Here is a 21,755-nt window from a genome sequence, read left to right on the forward strand (position 1 = left end):
ACGTCCTCTTAGACCTGTTGGCCTATATTGGGACAGGTATTGGTAATATGCTGAGGGTATGATGTGGTACAAAGCTGTAAACGCCATGCCCATTGACATACACTGCATTAAAAAACAAGTCGCGTAAGGCGAAAATACAATATTTAGTCAAGTAGCTGTCGAACTCACAGAATGAAACTGAACGCAGCAAGACCGTATACTCGTAGCATCGTCACTCCACCGCCCGTGGCAAAGGCAGTGCCCGTGGAATTGACAAGAAGAGCGGGGTATTCGTTGCGCTAAGAAGGATAGCACGCTTTTCTGTACCTCTCTTCGTTTTAACTTTCTGAGCGTGTTTTTAATCCAAACATATCATATCTATATATTTTTGGAATCAGGAACCGACAAGGAATACGATGAAAGTGTTTTTAAATTGATTTCGAAAAAAAAAATTTGATAATAATTTTTATATATTTAATTTTCAGAGCTTGTTTTTAATCCAAATATAACATATTGATATGTTTTTGGAATCAGCAAATGATGGAGAATAAGATAAACGTAAATTTGGATCGTTTTATAAATTTTTAATTTTTTTTACAATTTTCAGATTTTTAATGACCAAAGTCATTAATTAATTTTTAAGCCACCAAGCTGAAATGCAATACCGAACCCCGGGCTTCGTCGAAGAGTACTTGACCAAAATTTCAACCAATTTGGTTGAAAAATGAGGGCGTGACAGTGCCGCCTCAACTTTCACGAAAAGCCGGATATGACGTCATCAAAGACATTTATCAAAAAAATGAAAAAAACGTTCGGGGATTTCATACCCAGGAACTCTCATGTCAAATTTCATAAAGATCGGTCCAGTAGTTTAGTCTGAATCGCTCTACACACACACACACACACACAGACACACACACAGACACACACACACACGCACACACGCACATACACCACGACCCTCGTTTCGATTCCCCCTCGATGTTAAAATATTTAGTCAAAACTTGACTAAATATAAAAACAGGGGAAAAATAAATAATAATAATAATACATTGTTGAAAAGCACCGGTTGTTGGTTTTAACAACCGTTCTAGTGACAACAAATGTTTATTTTGACTTCATGAGATAAGATGTATATTTGATCTTAAAAACGTTTGTGCTGGTAGTTTGTCGCAGGATTGTCGGAAGAGTGTTTCAGAGACTGATACCTGAGTAAACTAAACTAGATTTGAATAGGTCAATCCTAGGCAGAGGAGTGTTCAATCTCATCAATTGGCGTGAAGTTTTTAACGTGAATTTGGAAAATATGGTTTGAGGTTTGTTTGTTTGTTTGTTTGCTTAACGCCCAGCCGACCACGAAGGGCCATATCAGGGCGGTGCTGCTTTGACATTTTAACGTGCGCCACACACAAGACAGAAGTCGCAGCACAGGCTTCATGTCTCACCCAGTCACATTATTCTGACACCGGACCAACCAGTCCTAGCACTAACCCCATAATGCCAGATGCCAGACGCCAGACGCCAGGCGGAGCAGCCACTAGATTGCCAATTTTAAAGTCTTAGGTATGACCCGGCCGGGGTTCGAACCCACGACCTCCCGATGACGGGGCGGACGCCTTACCACTAGGCCAACCGTGCCGGTATGGTTTGAGGTACACATCCATGCATAATGGGATGCACAAGGGCACCTGTATTATAACCTAGTCTTGCCTTCAGAGGAAAAATCCCTAAGTTTATGTAGTCTAACTCAGATAGGGTTGTTTTCTTTAATAGTACTACTTTAAGCGCTCGTTTATGTAACCTAATAAGTGGTTTGAATGAATTTTCACTTGCCGAGTCCCACAAGGTAGACGCGTAATCAATAACAGACTGAATATGAACATAAAAGAATAATTTCCTGGCTTCCAAATTCAGAAAGTGCTTGATTCTAGATAATACATAAACTTTCTTGGACACGAGTTTAGAAAGTTGTTTGATGTGGTGTGACCAAGACAAGTTGTTATCAATGGTCACTCCCAAAACTTTATGATGGTCGACCTTTTCAACAAGTTTATCATTAACCGTTAGATCGTGAACTATTGAGGTTATGTTCTGGCGTTTTTGCCTAGTTGTTATTATCATGCTTTTTGTTTTTTGCGGGTTAAGGGACATGGGATTTAGCTCAGTCCATTCACTCAACTGGTTTAAACTTTCTTGCAGTGATTCTGATAAACGACCTAAATTGGTGTTACTAGAATGTAGTTGTGTGTCATTTGCAAAAAGATCACACAAATTCTCAATGTGAAGGGGAAGGTCATTTATGTATATAGAGAAGAGGAGAGGGCCTAAAACTGACACGTGTGGTACGCCATATCGTACATCCTGCATACTTGATGCTGAGGCGTTTGCGTATACAGCCTGTTTGTTTGTTTATTTGTTGCTTAACGTCCAGCCGACTACGCAGAGCCATATCAGGACGAGGAAGGGGGGGATGAAGGGGGCCACTTGTCAAGCGATTCCTGTTTACAAATGCACTAACCCATTACTTGTGTCCCAGCAGGCTTTAGTAAAACTAAATTAATACCTACTGGAAGATTACCAGTTTCCAGTATGTTAAATAGGCTTAACCTATCTACTGCTGGACTTACATCAGAACACTAACAGATTAAACTATACATGAATCGCGAGACAAGCGGCAAGAGAAGAGATTTTTGGAAAAAATACAGGTGAATGAGCAAGAAGGCAGAAAAAAGAAAAGAATTCATGAAGAAAAAGAGAGCATGACAGGAAAGAGGAACCAAAAATCTACCTAACAGCAAACTAGAAAGCTCCTGCGGTTCCAAAAACAGGAGGGGCCTTTAATTTCATAACCGCAGTGCCCCACTGCGGGGTATACAGCCTGTCACTGAGAAAAGAAGTTATAAGTTCAACTGAACCAATCCCGAGTCCATATAATGTGAGTTTCCTCAGTAACAACTTGTGGTCAATTACATCAAAAGCTTTGGCAAAATCTACAAAAACAGCTCCACAAAATTCATTATCGTTGATCTTTTGCAAACACTGATCAACAAGAGAGACTAAGGCAGTGTGACACGATTGATAAGCTCTAAACCCAGACTGGTTAGGGTGAAATAATTGATTGTGGTCAAAGTTCGCTAATAGGTGTTTGTTTATATGTTTTTCCAGTGGTTTTGATACTACAGACAGTATAGAAATCGGCCTATAATTTGAGGGGTCTTTCTTTTCGCCAGATTTAAACAGAGGAATGATTTTAGCCTGCTTAAGGGCTATTGGAAAACATTGTTGGTCTAAACAGAGATTATAAATGTAAGTGAGGGTGTCGGAAATTACAGGGGCTGATAACTTAAGAATCCTTCCACCAAGCCCGTCTATCCCCCGGATACCCGTTTGTTTTAAATGAGTGAGTGCGTGAAATACTTCAGGCACCATAAGCGGAGGAATATTTAACTGAGTTGAAATTTGTTTTGATTTACAGAAGTCTTCCAAAACTTCCAATGTATTTAAGGTAGTTTTATCGTTTATGATAACTTTTTCAGCTATTTTGGAAAAATGTGTGTTTAAATCACAAGTGATATGTCCTTTAGCGCGTCCATGATTTCATAAACCTTCTCAAATTCCATCTTCATGTGTTGTTTTAGGTCTGCCTTTACTTGACATTTTGCAGTTTCTATCAGAGACTGGACATCATCTGATAGTTCTGCAGTAAGGTCTGGCAGAGAAGGGGAAGTAAGAGTGGGGCCCTCTGTCGTGGGGGATGCCTCAGGCAGGGTCTAGGCAGTAGTCAAAGAAGAAGCGGAAAGCACCAATGGGGAGATCTGAGGGCCAACCACGCTTTCGCTGTCAGCAACGGTGACCTCAGAGGGTCGCACAGCCACAGACAGTAAGCCGGGGGAGGGTCCAGGGGAGATAGCTTTGTCTTCGTCTTCATCGCCACGGACTGGTGCAGCTTGGTCAGACTCAAGGATTGGGGGGAGGAGATGATTGGACGGGTGGGTGGGTGTGTCAGGCTGATCGCCGGAGGGGGGCGCTGTAGTAGGGCGTTGTCGACTCAGTTTGCCCGCGAAGCCGACGCGAGGCTCTGATGGGCTTTTCCTTTGACTGAGGCTGACCCGATGCTTCTGCTGCGATGGGGTCAATGTCGCGCAAGACAAGACTGCCGCTAGCAGAGCGTGACGTACATGGCAGTGGTAGCCTGGTCAGTTTGGCCTGTAGAGTGGAGCTCTCAGTTGTACGATTACAGAGTGCATTCCTCAAGACTAGTGAATTCGGTGTTCCTCCATGTAGGACACTTAGTGCCTTGTACAAGAATTGTCCCTGTGGTGCAATACAGTGTAATAGTAGGAAGCTTCTTGCTGCCGCATTCCACTGAGATTTTGGTACTGTACAAGTCAGATGATGGGAGTGTAGTCGGAATATCGGTTAAAGAGTCAGAATCTTGCACAGTGATGGGGCGACGTGGATCATCAGCTTCATCCAGCTATTTCACAGAGAAGTCCTGCTGGGATTCTATGTCTCGAACATACCGTAGATATAAAACTTGCCTTGCTGTAGGCAATATGGTGGGGGGTACATCAAATGTCAGTTGTTTCGGGTCTATCTTTATGTCAACGATTGGGACCCAGCTACTTGCTGTGCTGTTATGGTGGAGGGCCATGATTATAGCACTAAAAGTGATGGTACATGTAAGTAATAACGAACATATAAATAAGGGGAATATGGGGTTGAACACACAAAGCTCATGGCCAGCCGAGAGAGAAACACATGATACAGTTCACATCATTCTCAAAGTCAAACACATTTATCAGTTTCGGGCGACGCGGTACCCAAAGTACTTTTAACAAGCGAAACCCCCCTCACGAATCGGTGTTCAGTCAGGCAACATATGACGCTGCAACACACACGCCACACAGAGAACCCTGTTGCGTCATGATGACGAGCTAGCCACAACGTGTACTGCACAGTGATTAGTAACGGAAAGAAGAGATGGACGGTTGAAAGGTTTCACACGCACCGTGTACACACGCCGTTCCACCGGCCCTCACAGCCACTTGAAAGGGTTAGGCGGCGGGCTTGCCCCCAAGTCCGGGGAAGGGGCCAGCGGATGGGTCACATGACGTCACACAGAACAGAGGGTAGCGAAGGCCGAGAACAAAGGGCCGACATTGAAATGTCACAATTCCTTTTCAGCTAAACATTTTCATTCAATGTCCTACTACAAGCATCAAGTCCTTGAGATCACCGAACCACACATACCACACATACCACACATACCACTTTCAACTTGGAAAAACACCGCTGCCCACAGTACGATCCATTAGAACACAGCAAATTCAAAGCGAGCGCACAGCTCTGTCTGAGAATGAGAGAGAGAGAGAGAGAGAGAGAGAGAGAGAGAGAGAGAGAGAGAGAGAGAGAGAATAATTATTTGTTGCACGACAGCCTATGTACTTGCAGAAATTTCCGCGTCCTCCAGTATCATGGAATGAGGTCGATTTTCAATGTCGACACCGTGGTGGTAAATTGGCCAGTTTGAACAGTCCCCGACACTGGCAGGCTCTGGAACATTTTATCCGGCACGTTCACGGAAGCGTGTTCATAGGACTCAGTACCACGCCTCTCACTTTCCCTCCAATGTAAGTATCACTGTGTTCGTGACCAATATTAATAATTGTAATTCAATCAAGTTGGAGTTTTAATTAAACAGATCCTGCGATTGGTCAGAATGCCCCAACTCATTAAATATTACCAGTCATCTGGCGAGGCGCATTGATACAACCTCAACTAGTCTCGGTTAGCTTTGAGGGTAATTTTACAAGTAGGAAATATGAAAGCCAACGACATACCAAGACTATAAGTTATGCGAAGTGATTACGTCGAATACGTGACGTGAGTTGATGCATGAATTCTTCCGGACTACGTCAGTCAATTCCAAAGATCACTTTTGTGATGAAAAGAAATTGTTTAGAGTTTGCTGTCAACCTGTCAAAAAGGAAGGGAACATGTATGTGAAAGAAAAACAAACCAGGAGGAGAGTGATAAGATAGGAATACAGAGACATATTTCTTGGGACTTGACCCTTGCAGGTAGGTGGACTGAAAGTAGTGTGTGAACAGAACAGAACCAATTATGTCTGTTTAAAACCACATGAAAGCAGGATTCAACTCTTCTTCTCTCAGTCTCTCTATCCCTCTCATTCTCTCAGTGTCTGTCATCGTCAGGTTACGTTGTAACCTCAGGGCTGTTGCAGCGTAAACCATTGTGTCCTCTGACACCTTGCTTCCGTGAAATCTTTTGTGAATTGTAGACAAAGTCATCAAAGGAGTCTACTGATGTCTTGCATTGTTTCTTTTGTTGTTGTTGTTCTTTTGCTGTTCCTTGCAACCCCCGCCAGTAAGCATTCATATGACATGTCCAGGACATTTTATTGCACACAAAGACTTGGCATGATTTTGCTTTCTTCCAGCGGTTTGCCTTTTCGTATCTGCTTTTGTGCAGTGTTTCACTCAGTTGTGATTTATTATGGAAATATCTAACTTCAATATTTCTGAAGGGACTTTCTCAAGAATGCGCCCGTAACGGATGATCAACTCCCTGCACCATATCACTTGGGCTTTCTGCGCAAAATAGATACAAAGTGCAAGTTTGACTAATGGTTGGTTTTTAGTTTCGACATTATTGAACAAACAATGTTAGATCTGTGTTTCAGATACCGCCAGACATGGCAACATGCAGATGGCAGTATTGCTTATTACATCCCTTTTATGGAACGCGGGGCCTACGTCAGACCTGCGTGCGTCCACATTACTACTTCTACAAGCAGATTAATATTCCGTTTTCCCAAAGACTATGCCGAGTGTAATACACGTCAACGTGAACCCTTTATCTGTGAGATTGGCTCTTCCGAACAGACACAGGTAACGTGTGAGTTAAGTATCATTAATTCACAGATAAATAGAAGACAGGAAGAAACAAAGACCCATAGCAGTTTGTTGTAACTGAAGCACAACAGAGCTGAACAGCGATACTAGTTTTCAATTTGAAATTCGACTCATTCCATAAGCTTTGTTTATGTCCAATGAGCATAACTGCATAGAATATAGGATACTAAACTTGACAATGTTCCAGAGACAAAACTCTCCACAACAAAGAGTGGAAATCGCCGCCATGGACTCACCTTCACAGTCAGTACAGAACTCAACTAACTTTGTGGTCTGCCCGTTAGGACACGTGACTCACAGCTTCCTGTCATGTGACCCACAAACTGCATGCTGGGCGCAGTTGTATTCTCCCTGTAGTCTTGACAAGACGCCGCTACCGCCATATTTTTTTTGCGCCAACAGTCTTCAGAGTGTACCATACAGCCTGGTGTGTGACTTCAGGCCCGACTGCAGCGACAACAGTGATGAACAGTTCTGTGTACACGTGCCGTGTGACCGGGAACGTCACTTCGAATGTCGCAACGGACAGGTCTGTGTTTTCCTGAGTGAAAAGTGCGTAGTTGTCGATGATAGATTAAGGTGGGACTGCTAGCCATATTTTGACCAAACATTGATTTGTTGGGTGACCCAATGGGATTATGTAACTTAGAATGCTAAGTCATTAATTTTTCAAATGCAGTTTTAGTTGTTAGCCTATAATCATCCGTGTGCTTGCAATAAGCTCTGTGTGTGTTCTTCTTCTTCTTCTTCTTAGTGATAGGTAGCCAACATCAGCATGGTGATGAATCTGCTACGCTTGGGTGATGGTGGTTCCGGTCTATTGCTTGGTCAGGGGTGAAGTTCAGGGGGGGGAGGTTGGGGGTAGGGGGGGGGGATGATGGGTCAGTGGAGAGTTGCCAGCCTGGCCTGAAAGGATGCCAGGGATGGCGCTGTGGCAGTTTCTACAGGCAGGCGGTTCCACTCTGGAATGGTGCGCGGGAAGAATGTTTTCTGCCTGTAGGCTGTCCTAGAGTGGGGGATTTCGTAGGATAGAGCGTGGATCTGCCTGGTCGTGCACTTGGGTGGGCTTGGCTTTGGTGCGTGGTTGCTCTTCACTGCGACAAGGTCGTGGTGGACTTTGTAGAAGGTTGTTAGTCTCGCTCGCCTCCGTCTGCTCTCAAGCGTAGGCCACTCAAGGTCTTCGAGCATGTTGTTGACGCTGGAGGTCTGGCGGAAGCGATGCGACACCCATCTGGCTGCTCTTCTTTGGACCTTTTCGAGAGAGGCACTGTCTTCAGCGGTGTGTGGGTCCCATACTGGGCTGGCATACTCTAGGATGGGTCGTACTAGTGCCTTGTATGCAGCCGCCTTGACCTTCTTGTTGCTGAGCTTGATGTTGCGTCTAGCAAAGCCAAGTGCTCTGTTCGCCTTGGTGGTGATGTTGGCGATGTGGGTGTTCCACTTCAGGTCTTTGGTCAGGGTGACGCCGAGGTACTTGGCCTGGGTCTCCTCCTGGAGTTTCTGGCCGTGGAGCTGGTACTCGTATGGTAGGGTGGTACGGCGTCGGGTCATGTGTACGGTGGTGCATTTGGCAGGATGGAATGCCATCTTCCACTTCTGTTCCCAGGACGCCAGTCTGTCGAGGTCTGTTTGGAGGTTTTCTTGGTCCGCTGCTGTCTTGACGTCAGCATGGCACGCTGTGTCGTCAGCGAAAAGTCGCGCAGTCGAGGTCAGGTCTGACGGGAGATCGTTTATGTACAGCAGAAATAGCGTCGGCCCGAGCACGGACCCTTGAGGAACGCCACTTTCCACTGGAGCTAGCTTGTGTGTGTGTGTGTGTGTGTGTGTGTGTGTGTGTGTGTGTGTGTGTGTGTGTGTGTGTGTGTGTGTGTGTGACTTGGGGGTGCGAGAGGGAGGGATGGCCGGGTAGATCCTTTTTTATTTTACAAAAGCTATTCTTCATATGTACAATTCCATTGTGAGCATGTGCTCTCGAAAGACTTACCATTGTGTTATTTTCGGAGCATTTGCATTCGATTCCAGGTGTTATGTTTAATTGTACATGAATCTTAAAACTTCAACAACTGGAATTACATGTTTGTCAATCTAGTTTCTTTTTCTGAGGTTTGACGGTTTTTTTAAGAAAAGTTCTATATTTTGGTCTCTAATCTATACGTACTCAAGGGTGTACTAGCGCATGTGCTAGAACAAAGATTTTGACATGTTGACCTGATTTCAGTGTGTAAAACGCCAAGCAGTGTGCGATGATGCGAATGACTGCTTGGATGGAAGCGATGAAGACCGGTGCATAGTGGAACAGTATTTCCCCAACAAACAAATCGTTTGGCCTGTCGTCGTCAAGTTTAATGGCTCCGGAGAGGTTGAGATGATACCTTTGAACAGCACCTATACTTTCAATAACCAATCCCTGGAGTGCCCAGCCGCCCATTTTCAGTGTCCAGGTAGTGGCTACTGCCTTCCCGTCTTCACGCGCTGTAACGGTGTGTACGACTGTCAGGGCCGCGAGGACGAGGCTGGCTGTGACCACTACACGTGTCCTGGTTTCTATCGCTGCCGTAAGTCCGCCGTCTGTCTCACACGCGCCGAGATTTGTGACGGGGTGTTCCACTGCCCGCAGCACGACGATGAACTTCTGTGTGACGTCTCGTGTCCTTCTGGCTGTGTCTGCTACGGACACGCCTTCTTCTGTGAGGTAATTTTTCAGGAAGAGCAGTTTCCTGACCTCCGTTTCTTAGATGCCAGTTTTAGTGGGATGCAAGCTGCCGATGTCAACAACAACACGATGCTGATTTACCTGAATCTGGCCAGCTGTGGACTAAGCAAACTGTCAATTTTGAGCCTTCATAACCTGCACACTCTGCACCTGAGCGGCAACTACCTGAATGAAATCACCAGTCAGCACCTCTTTTACCTACCGAATCTGCAACACCTATCTCTTGCTGGCAACCCTCTGGCATCCATTTTCCCGAAGCAGGGTGCACCACCCGTTCTTTTTACCAGTCTTCATACTCTTGACCTTTCACGCGTAAAGATGTCTCGTTTTCACATGAGTTCCCTCAGCCCTTTTCCCAGCATTCGTATCCTCAACCTGAGTGACTGTGAGGTAGACACACTGTCCACTGACGACTTCAAGACTCCTGCTTCTCTCCACGTGATGGACGTGCGTGGCTGTCCCCTGACCTACTTTCCTAGCGATGTTTTGCAAGACCTTGAGGAACTTCAAAAGATCATGGCGGACAACTACAAACTGTGCTGCCCTCAGATGCTTCCTCCTGGCTTCAACCTGGCTTCATGCATTGCGCCGAGTGACGAGGTGTCCTCCTGTGACAACCTGCTGCGTTCCAACATCTACCGCGTCTTCCTGGCGCTCTTCGCCGCCCTGGCCTTGCTTGGCAACCTGACGGCCTTCGTGGCTCGCGTGTTTCTCAGCAAAATGAATAACGGTTTCGAGGTGTTCACTGTCACGCTGTGTGTGTCTGACTTTCTGATGGGCGTCTACCTGGCCATCATCGGCGTGGCGGACCGTCACTACCTGGGCTCCTACCTATGGAATGACGTCAGCTGGAGGAGAAGCGTTGCCTGCAAGGTAGCTGGCTTTCTGTCCATGACGTCCAACGAAGTGTCGGCCCTGGTAATCTGTCTGATCACGCTGGACAGGCTGCTCGTGCTGCGCTTCCCCTTCAGCCGGGTCCGCTTCAGCAAGAAGAGCGGGGCCCTGGCCTCAGGCTTGGTGTGGGTGGTGGGTGGGGTGCTAGCCCTCATCCCCCTGCTGCCTCCCACCGCCCACTGGGGTTTCTACAGTTTCAACGGAATCTGTATCCCGCTGCCTATCACCAGGAAAGAGTTCCCCGGTCACGACTACTCTTTCAGCCTGCTCATCATCTTCAACTTCTTGCTGTTCGTGCTTATCGCTGTCGGCCAGCTCCTCATCTACCTGTCCGTGCAGAAAAACAGCCTGCAGCAGACCGACAGCGTCATCAAGCGGTCCAGCAAGGACCAGAGGCTGGCGCAACGACTCATCACCATCGCCATATCGGACTTCCTCTGCTGGTTCCCCATCGGTCTGCTTGGAATTATGTCGTCCACTGGAGTGTCCATCTCTGGCGAGGTCAACGTGGCCATGGCCATCTTCGTGCTGCCCCTCAACTCGGCCATCAACCCCTTCCTCTACACAGTCAACAAGCTGCTCGAGAAGAAACGGATGGAGAAAGAGAAGCGGTTGATGGAACTGCTCACGGCACAGATCAAACAACGGGCTGCTGCCAATGAACACATTCATCTGGCCAACTGATATTGAATGTGTTCTCATGTATTTTCCTTGCCGTCAAGGCTTGAATCATCCATAATGTCCACCCTCATCCTCTGACACTTTCCCAGAAGACACCAAAAGTTGTCCACACCCATGTTGGTCCACTTCTTCCCTTGCGCGGCTTTCGACTCACCGACCCCCGTACAACCCTCGGTGATAACCACGCGGCCTTGCGTGTCGTCACGGCACGTCGCTATGGAGACAAGGAAGATGTACGTGCTGGTTACGTTGGTAGTCCTGATTTCTTTAGGGGCGTTGTAGTTGTTGCAGCGGTTGTTCGTGACGTGTTGGAACCTCTCCACTAGCCACTGACGAGGAGGACTGACAGTTGGACTTGCATGCGTGAAAGCTCGCATATCGCTGGTATAATGAAATGTCGCCGCATTGATTGATTCATTGATAACTTAAGTGAGAGAGAGAGAGAGAGACAGAGACAGAGAGAGACAGAGACAGACAGAGACAGACAGAGACAGAGAGACAGACAGAGACAGAGAGACAGCGCGTTCTGCCTGCCTGTATCAGAGCTTGGCCAAGGAAATTCAACGAAGGACTAGCTAGCGTCACACAGTACACAGAACGTGGAGAGTGATGTTTCCACAGTACGAGGGTTTTGATAGCTCTGAAGACGATGCCAGCGATGTTCGTCTCCCCGACGCGGGTGTTTGACAATGCGAACCCCGGATCGGGAGACCATGTTGCTGGTGTCACAGTCGTACTACTGCATAGTTTGAGCAACAAGTCAGTAAACTAATACTACAAGTTAAAGAATATTTTACAAGCAAGCAGTCAATCGACCTACTAAACTAATCAACTTAAACCCAACCCGACCAAACTACATACAGTCAGACCGACTCTTCCTATGTTGGCCAACATCTATGTCGACTTTCATTCTTCAGTATAACTCGGCCTATGTCGTGATAATTCAGAAAGACTCGACCAATGTCGACATTCTTTGGTACACATATGCAAGGGCACTATGTTTAACTGTGTTTCATGCTACTAATTAACTAGTTGTTGTTGTTGTTGTTGTTGTTGTAGTTGGTGGTGGTGATGTGTGTGTGTGTGTGTGTGTGTGTGTGTGTATGTGGGTGTTACTTTATCTTAACGTAATTGCAAGTACAGGCATACAAATACGAGTGTACACATAAATTATCACCTGCGAGAATGAAAAGTATATGTTGGGTAACTTTTCGTGATAGTCATCGCAAAAATGCCTCATGGCTGGTTTTTTTTTAACAATCTTCATTTAAACAGTGTTGAATAACAGTATAATGCAACATTTACAACAGGTTTTGATCAGTTCCTTAAAGGGTGTACATCTCTTTCAGAAAACAATATCAAGTGCACACGCCCCTATTTATTGAACGTAGGTTTCCAAAGCTGAACATAAAGGGATTAAAAAAACGGGCATAGTACAGCCTGCAAAGATAGTCAAATAATGTGTTAGAAAATAATTTCACAGTAAATGTTCGTACACAGTATTGAGATGAGAAGTTCTTACGGGTTTTGTCTGGTCATCGTTGTTGACAATAACGTAAGTGCTATTTTGAGGAAAGAAATCCCTGATGCATATACGAATACGCTTGTTACAACTTGATACTTGATACTTTCTGCATGGGGTTTCTAGACAAGTGCTGCAGCACAAATCTAACCATTTGATTTGAATGTTCCTCTGCACTGTTTTATGATAACCAGGAGTTATCCTGGTCTATTGTAACGAGACGCACGTTTACGGTGGACATTGTCCTGCTGAATCTGAATCTCTTTGCTTACTTTTGTTAAGAAAGGAAATTTACCTGAATATCGTGTAAATGTTAGGTCTTCATTATCTTTGAAAAGTTTCTTATCGACACATGAACACAAAAGGGATGACTTAATTGCATACGATACAAGCATAACACAACGTACATTTTGCGCGTGCGAATTACATTCAGTGTTTTTCCAGGCCATAATTCATGCGATATGCTCCTTGGAGACACAATGGATAAAGTCCAGTGTTGTTCATAATCCAATTTGTGAGCCATGTGCGACATATACACATTAACACACAAACAGCGTTTTTTTCATTCTGAAAAAAGACAAATTGACATTGACACTTTACAAAACAGGTTAAATTCCACGCAAACTTTAAACAAACAGTTCAGTCGTCCTTTCTCTCTCGCGTGCAAGTGCATATATTTAATGCGAATTGGCTATGTGAACAAACATAAACAATCGAACACACACACATACACACACACGTACACACACACACACATACACATACACACACACACACACACACACACATCCACACAGACACACTTACACACACACACTTACACATACACACACACGTACACACACACACACATACACATACACACACACACACACACACACACACACATGTAAAAGGGTATGAACAAAACATCTTCTGTGGAAATGTGGCAATACTCAAACGTCTGGAATAAATTGAAATCCTGTCCACACTAACAGTTATTGCAGAGATGAAAAGTTCATAATAGTCATATGTTACTCACATTTTGTCACATGTGACGAGCGTATTAATTTTTACCTTAAATTACACGTGTACGTTATATCCCTGTATCTTCATGAAGTGTTTTTCCGTTAATTTTAAGTTATCATCAATTCTGTTCATGATTAAGAGCTGAACAAACATTGCTTCCTCATCAAGTTACTATTAATGATTCAAGTACATCAGAGCTAATCACCACTAAGTCTTGCACAACCTCTGATATATCTGAACAAACAAAGCTTTCAGATTAAAAGTCACAATTTACTGCTTTTGATAAACCGTGTGTCAGTCTATTAGCAACCTTTATCAAAACAAATTTGAAAAACGATGCTGACATTTTTAGAAATTTGAGGATGAAAGTCGCTTGTTCATTTCAATGCTTGTTATACTCTCAGGTGCCAGGAGATTGGTTCCGTATAACTCTCACTTGCTCCATTACACGTGTCATATTCATTTAGAGCGATAACTTCCCTTTGGTTATTTGATGTTGTGATCAGTTATATGCCGTTAGACTTCAAAGAGTGACGCAATGATGTAGTCGGTGAACTCATTATTGTGGATAGCAACATAATTACACGATTGCACAGTGACAATGTTGCACGACGAAAAGATACTGTGAAATACCAAGTGGATACCTAAATGCTGCACTGGGTAGGGCGAAGGGAGAGGGGGGAGTTATGGTGTGGTTCTATGTTCATGGAATTCTTGCTTTGCTTCGCAGCAAACGATTTCTTGGTTATTATTTACGCCTGTTTGTTAGCATATGCTTCAATACATGTTGTCATTATATACACCCAATAAAATACACACTAAAGAACCTGGAGCTAATGCAACAATGGTGTCTCTAGCTAGCTCTTCTCGGTAACTCAGCAAACACTATTCATGGTCAATGTACACCTAGGCTTATCATAAAGTCTTGGTCATCCTTGACATATCAAGCAGAGAAGTAAGTACAAGCAGTTCTTATTCTAATGCTGCCCTAAGAGGGGACCAGTGTGTATCACAATCTGCAGGCACTCTCTAGTTTGTTTCAGGTGCAGGTTTCATGAGCCACCAACACAGTCGGGCAAAGTCAGTAATCCGACGAAATCAGGATTGATGGACAAGATTTCAGTCGGCCGACTGTGCCTCTTTGCATGGGGGAGTCGCTCGACGGAATGTAATGCTGACCTCCCTTAGAACAACCGTTTTTGAACAACCGCATGCAGGTGACGAGGCGGTGGTCCGACTGTCAGTGTGACCACTGGGCGTCCATGAAACCGGCTCAAGGTGCCGCGCAGAGAAATAACGCCGTCTGTGATATCCTAGTAAGTAGCGCCTGTTCTGGTCGGCGAGGCATAGCTCCCTCGGCAATTCTGCTGCGGAGTTGTCTGTGCGCCGTACACGATGCCGACAGGAAGGCCCGTGACACTGGAGGTGCGGCACCCCTACTTATTGCTTTTCTTAGTGTTACGTAAGCGCAGTGAAGCGGCCGCTATGCGAGCTGCTCCGATAGATCTGTCACAAGATGGTGGTACCAGGGAGAACTGAAACAGAAGGTATTTTCTCTATACATCAGAATGGTCAACGCAAGTTTCATGTGACTACAAGCGTGACCAAATCTGTTCTGCATTTACCTGGCGTTCTGATTGATAGAATACGGTGGTTGCGGCGCGTGTATGTTTGTTTACTTGGGGTGGAGTAGGGTAGGGTGGGATAGCTTGGGGAGGGGGTTGGGTGGGTGTATTACTGTCGAGACTCAAAAGCAAAAACTGAAACAGTCTGTATCTTAATTAATATAGTATCGGGGAAGAAGACAGTTTAACTGTCTATAATGTTTCTGGTCAGCCAGACAGTGGTGTACGTTGTGTTGTTTCTTCATTGACCGCATCCAACAATGAGTAAATCAGATTTGTACAAGTCATCTTTTATTCCTTCTGCAACTAGTCTCTGGAATAAGTTGCCTGAAAATATACAACAATGTGATTCTGTTGGTCTGTTCAAGCGACATTTCGCAGCTTTTGATATTTCAATTCCACCATATTACTATTCCCCAAATCGCAAAACTGAAGTTTTGCATTGCAGGTTAAGACTTGGAATGAGTGCTTTACAATATGATATGTTTAATCGCCACCTAGTAAACAACCCGGAATGTTCTTGTGGTTATTTTGCTGAAACTGTTCTTCATTATTTGTTATCTTGTCCCCTGTTTAATGATGCAAGAACCGCAACAATCGGTACATTAGCTCCAGAATTTGTTAAATATTGACACACTCCTGACAGGTGATTCAAACATTTCCATAATTATTTGAAAATAGTGCTATTTTTGTTGTTGTCCAAAGCTATATTGAGAAATCAAACAGCTTTGGGACACCTTAGTTCGATGTTGTTGTTTATTTTTAAATATATTACTTGGGGCCCATCTACTTTTTGATATTTTGTTGTGTTTTTCGTTCTCGTTTTGTATTTGTTTTCGTTTTTGGTATTGACACAGATTGAGTTCGATAATTGAAATCAAGTTTTCCTTGTTGTTTTTCTCTTCTTTTTCTCTTCTTTTTTTCAAAAAATGTGTCGCATTGATCATATTCCGCCATGAAATTTCAGGCATGTTTATGTGAGCACGTATCATAAGTTTTAAACTTGTTGTGCTTCTTTTTAATGATGTTGTTATATTATCATGTGTCTGTTTACGAATAAAATACCGGTGTTTTTGTTTAAACAAACAAACAACAATGAGTACAGAGAGAAGACACAGCGTCCAGGAGGAGCCTGATAACGGCACTACCTAATTTTAGACAAACCCTGTACTTTGGATATGTTCTGTCCCCCATCTCCTCCCTTTACGCTCGCCAATACTGGCGTGCACACGCATAACTTTTATTCTGAGTAGAATTTATTTTCTGCAAACGGTCTGTAAATCTCTTCCTATCTTTGCTTATTCTATCAACTCTCACAAGTGAGAAAGTATGTGTACAAAAATAAAAACCACGTATACCATGTTTGTTATCACTTGTTTATTGATTCATTACAATTTTGGGGAGAAAAAAACCACTCTCAAAAGTGTGTCAACATTAGTCTGACACTATTTCTTTTTGTACGTTCTGTTTCGAAGAATATTATATTTGATCCAGAAAGCAAAAGTAATGCACTCACTGTGAGTCCCGGTTTAACAAGCTGCAGTGTCTTGCTGTGCATCAGGTCAAGGAAATGGGGATAACTCCGGCACAGGATTCCGTCCACAACAATGGTGACCTCAGGCTGGTTGACATGGTTGATAAGTGCTGCCAGACCTGTCATATGTATAAACAAAGGGTTTACTCCTTTTATAATTCAAAACACGCGGATTTTGTTATCGTATTTTGCTAAACAAGTCCACATTTCAGCAACTCCTGAAAAGCATTGATGTTATAAAAAGGTATACCAACACACTTGGCATAATTGGAAAGAGCCTTTCAGAGCATAATAATGTTTGTCAAAATTACGTATCTGAGGCAATTAATAGTGGCAGTTGTCATATTGGCGGTACACTATTACTTTCAAGTTGTATTTAAGCTCCATTAATATATCCTACCTAACAGCAAATGTTAGTAAAAACTTCGTTGTTACACGTACGACAACACCTAATAGAAGGCGGTTTACCTGCAGCAGCTAAAGAAGCTGAGCGCTCATAGACGAGTCGGCACACATCCCTGACAACCTTGAGATCTTCGTCTGAGCAATCCTCGATTCCTAACTTCCGCAGCAAGTTTGCTGTTTTGTCAAAGGAATCCTCCGTGTCCCTAAAGATAGGAAGGACCACACACTTGATACTGTTTAAAAAACGTATATAACATGGTCAAAAATATTGCAACAACTTGTGCTTCAGCTAAAAAAACAAACCAATTCCGTTTGGTTTAAACAAAATTTTATTCAGAATTTCTTCGCATGAACAGTTGGAAACACACAGCTAGGACACGCACTCAAGCAGATGCTTATATCACGTGACCAGAACAATACTAAATTAGACACATTTTCGTAATGGTGGACATAACAACAATAAACCAGAAGAATAAATTGAAGGAATGGGGATGGGGAGCTAAATAGGAACAAAAGAATCTACAGAAGATAAAAAAGAAAAGGGAGGGAGAGGGGGAAGAAAGTACTAACAACCACAAGGAGAGACTAGGACGAAAGCGCATAGGAAGAGAGCATCAAATCTAAGACATGCAACATGTAAATTCAAGTAAATGTAACATTTTTTGGAAGGCAGTAATTCGTTAACATATAAAATACGAGACAAACGATAATAATCATTACTTATACGCTGCTTATGTAATCAAATACGATAACACAGAGAGAGGCAGTGTGGAGGTACACATACGCCTGCCCACACACATATACACTATCAATGCGTGAACACATCCATCAAATCAGTCGACCAGATTTAACAATAAACGATTGGACAGACTCAAATATCAATATGTTATTACGAACAGAATATTGCTCGCTACCCTTTAATAATATTTCCACGCGTCTGAAGTGAACAGGCAACGAATTGATTGTTGTCAGACGAGCATCTGCATACAAAGTGCAGTTTAATAAATAATGTTCGGCTGTTTCATTTGGATCACCGCAAACACACTGTGCATTATCTTTTAGATGGCGTTTACACAAGTCTGAATTAAGGTTACTAATATTTAAACGCATTCTGCAGTGTTGAACTTCTGTCTGTCGTTTTCCAAAATAATAATAAGCTGGTACACTATGATCAGGACTTTGTAAATAATGCTTAAACTCGCTTATTGAATTTGTTGTTTTAATCACATCAGGCAAATTATTCCATAAAACTGTGGAGAATGGAATGAAGGATGTTCGGAATATGTCTGTCCTATGTGCTGGTACGAATCTTTCGAATGGTCGTCTTCTGTGGTAGGGATTTAGTGAAGAGACTAGCGGTGGCAAGAGGTTAATTAAATATTGTGGACATTTACCATGAACCATTTTGTGAAATAAAATTAATTTATGTCGTTTTCGGCGTTCCTTTAAACTACAAAACCCACTTTCTTTGTAAATCTTATCATGGCTTGTTCCCCGCACACCGCCAATTATAACACGTAATGCTTCAAGGTGTAATTTTTCAAATGTTTTTGATAAGGCTTCGGTACAATTGTCCCATAACACATCAGCGTAATCGAAATGTGGCAGAATAAAAGATTTATACATTATTTCCAAACTATTTCTGCATAACTTATACTTATAATATCTTAAGCAGTTAATCAACAAAGTGGTCTTTTTCACAATATTTCTAATTTGAGCGTCCCATTTACAATCGTTTTGCAAAAAAATGCCAAGATGCTTGTGTTCTGGTATGTCTTCCAGGAGATTTCCATTAAAAAATAGAGGGTCATTTTGGTTTAAATCACGTTTTATATTCAGCAGTTTAGTTTTGGTTTCATTAAATGTAACTTTCCAACGTGCTGCCCAACTACTAATTTTATCAAGGTCTGAATTAAGAATTTCGGCACGTCGTATCGGGTCATTTAATGCAAGTGACAAACTAGTATCATCAGCAAACAATTTGATAACAGACTCAATATCATTTACAATATCATTCATATAAATCAAAAATAATAAGGGGCCTAACACTGAACCCTGAGGAACGCCTGCTTGTAAACCTTTTAACTCTGACTTGGCACCTTTAACAACAACTGATTGAACACGGTTTGTTAAATAGCTACGAAACCATGACAATAGTCGGCCTCGAACACAAATCGACTCCAGTTTTACCAATAATCCTTTGTGCCAAACTTTATCAAAAGCTTTTGACACATCAAAAAATACCGCCTGTGTTGTTAAACCGTTGTCGTAGTTTGAACACAAGTCATTATATATGGAGACAAGTTGACAGATCGTCGAGTCGCCGGGTATAAAACCGGACTGTGTAGGTGTGAGAATGTTGTTGGATTGTAAAAAGTTATATAATTGGCTGTGAATACATCGCTCCAATTCCGTTTCAATATGTGCACCCTTTTATGTCGTAAAAGGCGCTTCTTTGTGCTATTTATCACAAGTTTTCCCGCAGTGGGGCACTGCGGTTATGAAATTAAAGGCCCCTCCTGTTTTTGGAACCGCAGGAGCTTTCTAGTTTGCTGTAAGGTAGATTTTTGGTTCCTCTTTCCTGTCATGCTCTCTTTTTCTTCATGAATTCTTTTCTTTTTTCTGCCTTCTTGCTCATTCACCTGCATTTTTTCCAAAAATCTCTTCTCTTGCCGCTTGTCTCGCGATTCATGTATAGTTTAATCTGTTAGTAAGTCCAGCAGTAGATAGGTTAAGCCTATTTTAACATACTGGAAACTGGTAATCTTCCAGTAGGTATTAATTTAGTTTTACTAAAGCCTGCTGGGACACAAGTAATGGGTTAGTGCATTTGTAAACAGGAATCGCTTGACAAGTGGCCCCCTTCATCCCCCCCTTCCTCGTCCTGATATGGCTCTGCGTAGTCGGCTGGACGTTAAGCAACAAATAAACAAACAATATCACAAGTTTCGGCTTCAGAAATTGTTTTACAGATGTCCCGCGACATCCATGCAAATGGTGGTAAGCTTATCCCAAACATCGCCCAGAATTCAAAACTCGACATGTATTAAGGAAGCCGAGACTTCATATAAAGCGTTCTGCTACTTTACATCAACAAACAATTAGGCGAATGATGATGTTAATGACAACAATATCGAACAATGAGCAGGAGCAGGGTACAGAGCAAGAGAAGGGGGATGAAGAAAGATGACAAAAAACTAGGGACAATGTTCGTTCTTACCTTTCGATAATCATAACATATTCAGAACTGAAGCTGTACTGTTTGAAGAGTCCACAATCTCGAGACACAGAAGGGAACAGTGTTCCGTCATTTTTAAGTCGCTTCAACACCAGTCGTACAATCTCTCCGATGTACATCCAGCTGACCATCTTCTCTAGGCTAACCACAAAGAAAATATAACGTCAGAAAACAGTATTCCATTACATCTACAAGAAGACACTCAATTTGGTCTGTCATAACACATTTATTTGTGCCGATACCGACCACAAGCATCCCGTGGCAGCTTCTGAACGAAAGCATCTCCAAAATAGCCCACATTTGCGTTTTAACTTGAAAAGTGGTTAACATTCTGGAAAGGTAACACCGAAAGACGTCAAAACATCAAGTGTTTTTTTGGTTTTTTTTAATTTTAAGTCTATGAAACCACGGTGCTTAAACGCTTAAAATATCAAAACTTGACTAAATGAAACAACAACATTGTTTGAAATAAGTCAAGTTATCTGGTTCTGTTAATTTGTTTGCTTCTTTATTTTTTATTTCAGGCATCGACGATTGAAATTGAACTGTTTTTAAAGTAGTATTCATTTGACGATTTATCAGTCATGAAAAAAAGAAAAAAGAAAGATAGATAAAGAAAAGACAGAAAGACAGACAGAGACAGAGAGAGCTAGAGATACATAGGGAGAATGAGAGGGAGAAAAAGAGAGAGAAATAAAGAGAGAAAGAGAAAAAGAAAGAGAGAAAGAGAGAGAGAGAGAGGAAGAGAGAGCTCAGTGAAAATGATGACAATAAAACATGTTCACAAAATCTTATAATCTTCCAAACGAACATATCCGTTGAGAGAGCAACAAGAACACTCACCTCTGACTTCCAGGATTAGCAGAATAATCATCAAGCTCTCTGTCGTAAACCGTCCTCAGAGAATCCAGGTTTGCCTCGTTCCACAATCCTCCTAGTTCCGTGTTGATTACCTGCAATGACACAGACAGAATGTATAAGTTATAAACCACGACTTCATATTTGTTTTCTGATTTCAGAATACACCCTCCCTTGTGAGTTGGTGTTTGTGTCGGGGGCGGGGGGGAGGGTGGGGGGTGGCACCGATTTCCGTGAATGTACCGTATAAATATATATACACAAACAAATAAGGAAAAAAATAACCAAAACAAGCCTTCACGTTTTCACCAATATTTCGGCCTCGTGGCCTTCGTCAGGGTGTTATAACGTTTCTGCCAC

At 42.9% G+C, this 21,755-nt stretch overlaps 2 protein-coding genes across 6 annotated transcripts in view; one reads left to right on the top strand and one right to left on the bottom strand.

Moving 5' to 3' along the window:
• The first annotated feature begins 8,585 nt into the window (after window positions 1-8,585).
• Window positions 8,586-11,208, top strand: LOC138974488 (G-protein coupled receptor GRL101-like). Its single transcript, XM_070347206.1, has 2 exons — window positions 8,586-8,630; window positions 9,136-11,208. The coding sequence occupies exons 1-2, from the start codon at window positions 8,586-8,588 to the stop codon at window positions 11,206-11,208; spliced, it is 2,118 nt and encodes a 705-aa protein (XP_070203307.1).
• Window positions 11,209-13,620: 2,412 nt separating this feature from the next.
• Window positions 13,621-21,755, bottom strand: part of LOC138972646 (hexokinase type 2-like) — a 78,423-nt gene continuing 70,288 nt past the window's right edge. For all 5 annotated transcript variants that reach the window (XM_070345291.1, XM_070345295.1, XM_070345293.1 and 2 more), the window contains 5 exons: window positions 21,381-21,490; window positions 20,520-20,678; window positions 17,363-17,502; window positions 16,877-17,013; window positions 13,621-15,270 (listed from right to left, as the gene is read on the bottom strand). In XM_070345291.1, the coding sequence (XP_070201392.1) occupies window positions 15,172-15,270; window positions 16,877-17,013; window positions 17,363-17,502; window positions 20,520-20,678; window positions 21,381-21,490 (645 nt within the window). In that variant the 3' untranslated portion in view covers window positions 13,621-15,171. The remainder of the gene's footprint in view (window positions 15,271-16,876; window positions 17,014-17,362; window positions 17,503-20,519; window positions 20,679-21,380; window positions 21,491-21,755) is intronic.

This window comes from Littorina saxatilis, linkage group LG8, assembly GCF_037325665.1.
Source record: "Littorina saxatilis isolate snail1 linkage group LG8, US_GU_Lsax_2.0, whole genome shotgun sequence".
Lineage (NCBI taxonomy): Eukaryota > Metazoa > Mollusca > Gastropoda > Littorinimorpha > Littorinidae > Littorina > Littorina saxatilis.